The sequence below is a fragment of the Buceros rhinoceros genome, unplaced genomic scaffold, assembly GCF_000710305.1.
Source record: "Buceros rhinoceros silvestris isolate BGI_N320 unplaced genomic scaffold, ASM71030v1 scaffold35925, whole genome shotgun sequence".
Classification (NCBI taxonomy): domain Eukaryota; kingdom Metazoa; phylum Chordata; class Aves; order Bucerotiformes; family Bucerotidae; genus Buceros; species Buceros rhinoceros.
In genome coordinates, this window is record NW_010412874.1 from 1,847 (window position 1) to 2,564 (window position 718).

Genomic DNA, 718 nt, shown 5'->3' on the forward strand with positions numbered 1-718 from the left:
CCCACAACCAGGGTACCCCCCATCCCTGTTTCCCCACATTTTCCTTCCCCCAAAGCAGCATAAAGGGAGAAAACAAAACAATCCCATCTCCCTGGCGAGGAAGCGGATTAAGGGATTAGGGCGTTCATTAAACTCCCTCATGGCTCCCAGCGCTGTCTTCCCCCAGCCTCCCACGCACGGGATGGGGGACCCCGGGGCTCCAGCCCACCCTGGTACCCGTTACTGGTCGCACTTACTTCTCCTCCACCAGCTGCCGCTGATATTCCTCGTACTCCTCGCGGGTCATACCCTGCGCCTCGGCTGGAGACTTCTCGCCCTCGCTCTTCTCCTCGCCACCCAGGCCACCCGTCAGGTTCTTCAGCTGTCCCCCCACCATGCTCTTCACCATGAACGCCATGGTGACGGTCCCAGGGGGTTGTGCTGAGGAGCTGGGGTGTGGAGCTGCTGGGGTGCTGGGAGAACTGGGGTTAGTGGGGAGATGAGGTGCTGGGAGAACTGGGGTTAGTGGGGAGATGGGGTGCTGGGGTACTGAGGAGAGGAGAGATGGGGATGCTGATGTACAGGGGAGCTGGGGAACGGAACTGACAGGGAGAGGGGGAGCTGGGGAGCCGCGGTGCACTGGGTGCTGGGGTGCTGCGGGTGCGAGTTCCCGGGGAGCCAGAGCAGCGCCGGGTTGTCGAGGAACCGGAGGGCAGCGGAGCCGAGTGCCTGCGGTAGC

At 63.2% G+C, this 718-nt stretch overlaps 1 protein-coding gene across 1 annotated transcript in view; it reads right to left on the reverse strand.

Moving 5' to 3' along the window:
- The window catches only part of CPLX3 (complexin 3), a gene marked incomplete at its 3' end in the record, with an annotated part of 2,240 nt that extends 1,843 nt beyond the window's left edge, over positions 1-397 (reverse strand). The window contains exon 1 of the mRNA XM_010136550.1: positions 237-397. Coding sequence (XP_010134852.1) covers positions 237-397 — 161 coding nt within the window. The remainder of the gene's footprint in view (positions 1-236) is intronic.
- Positions 398-718: the final 321 nt, after the last annotated feature.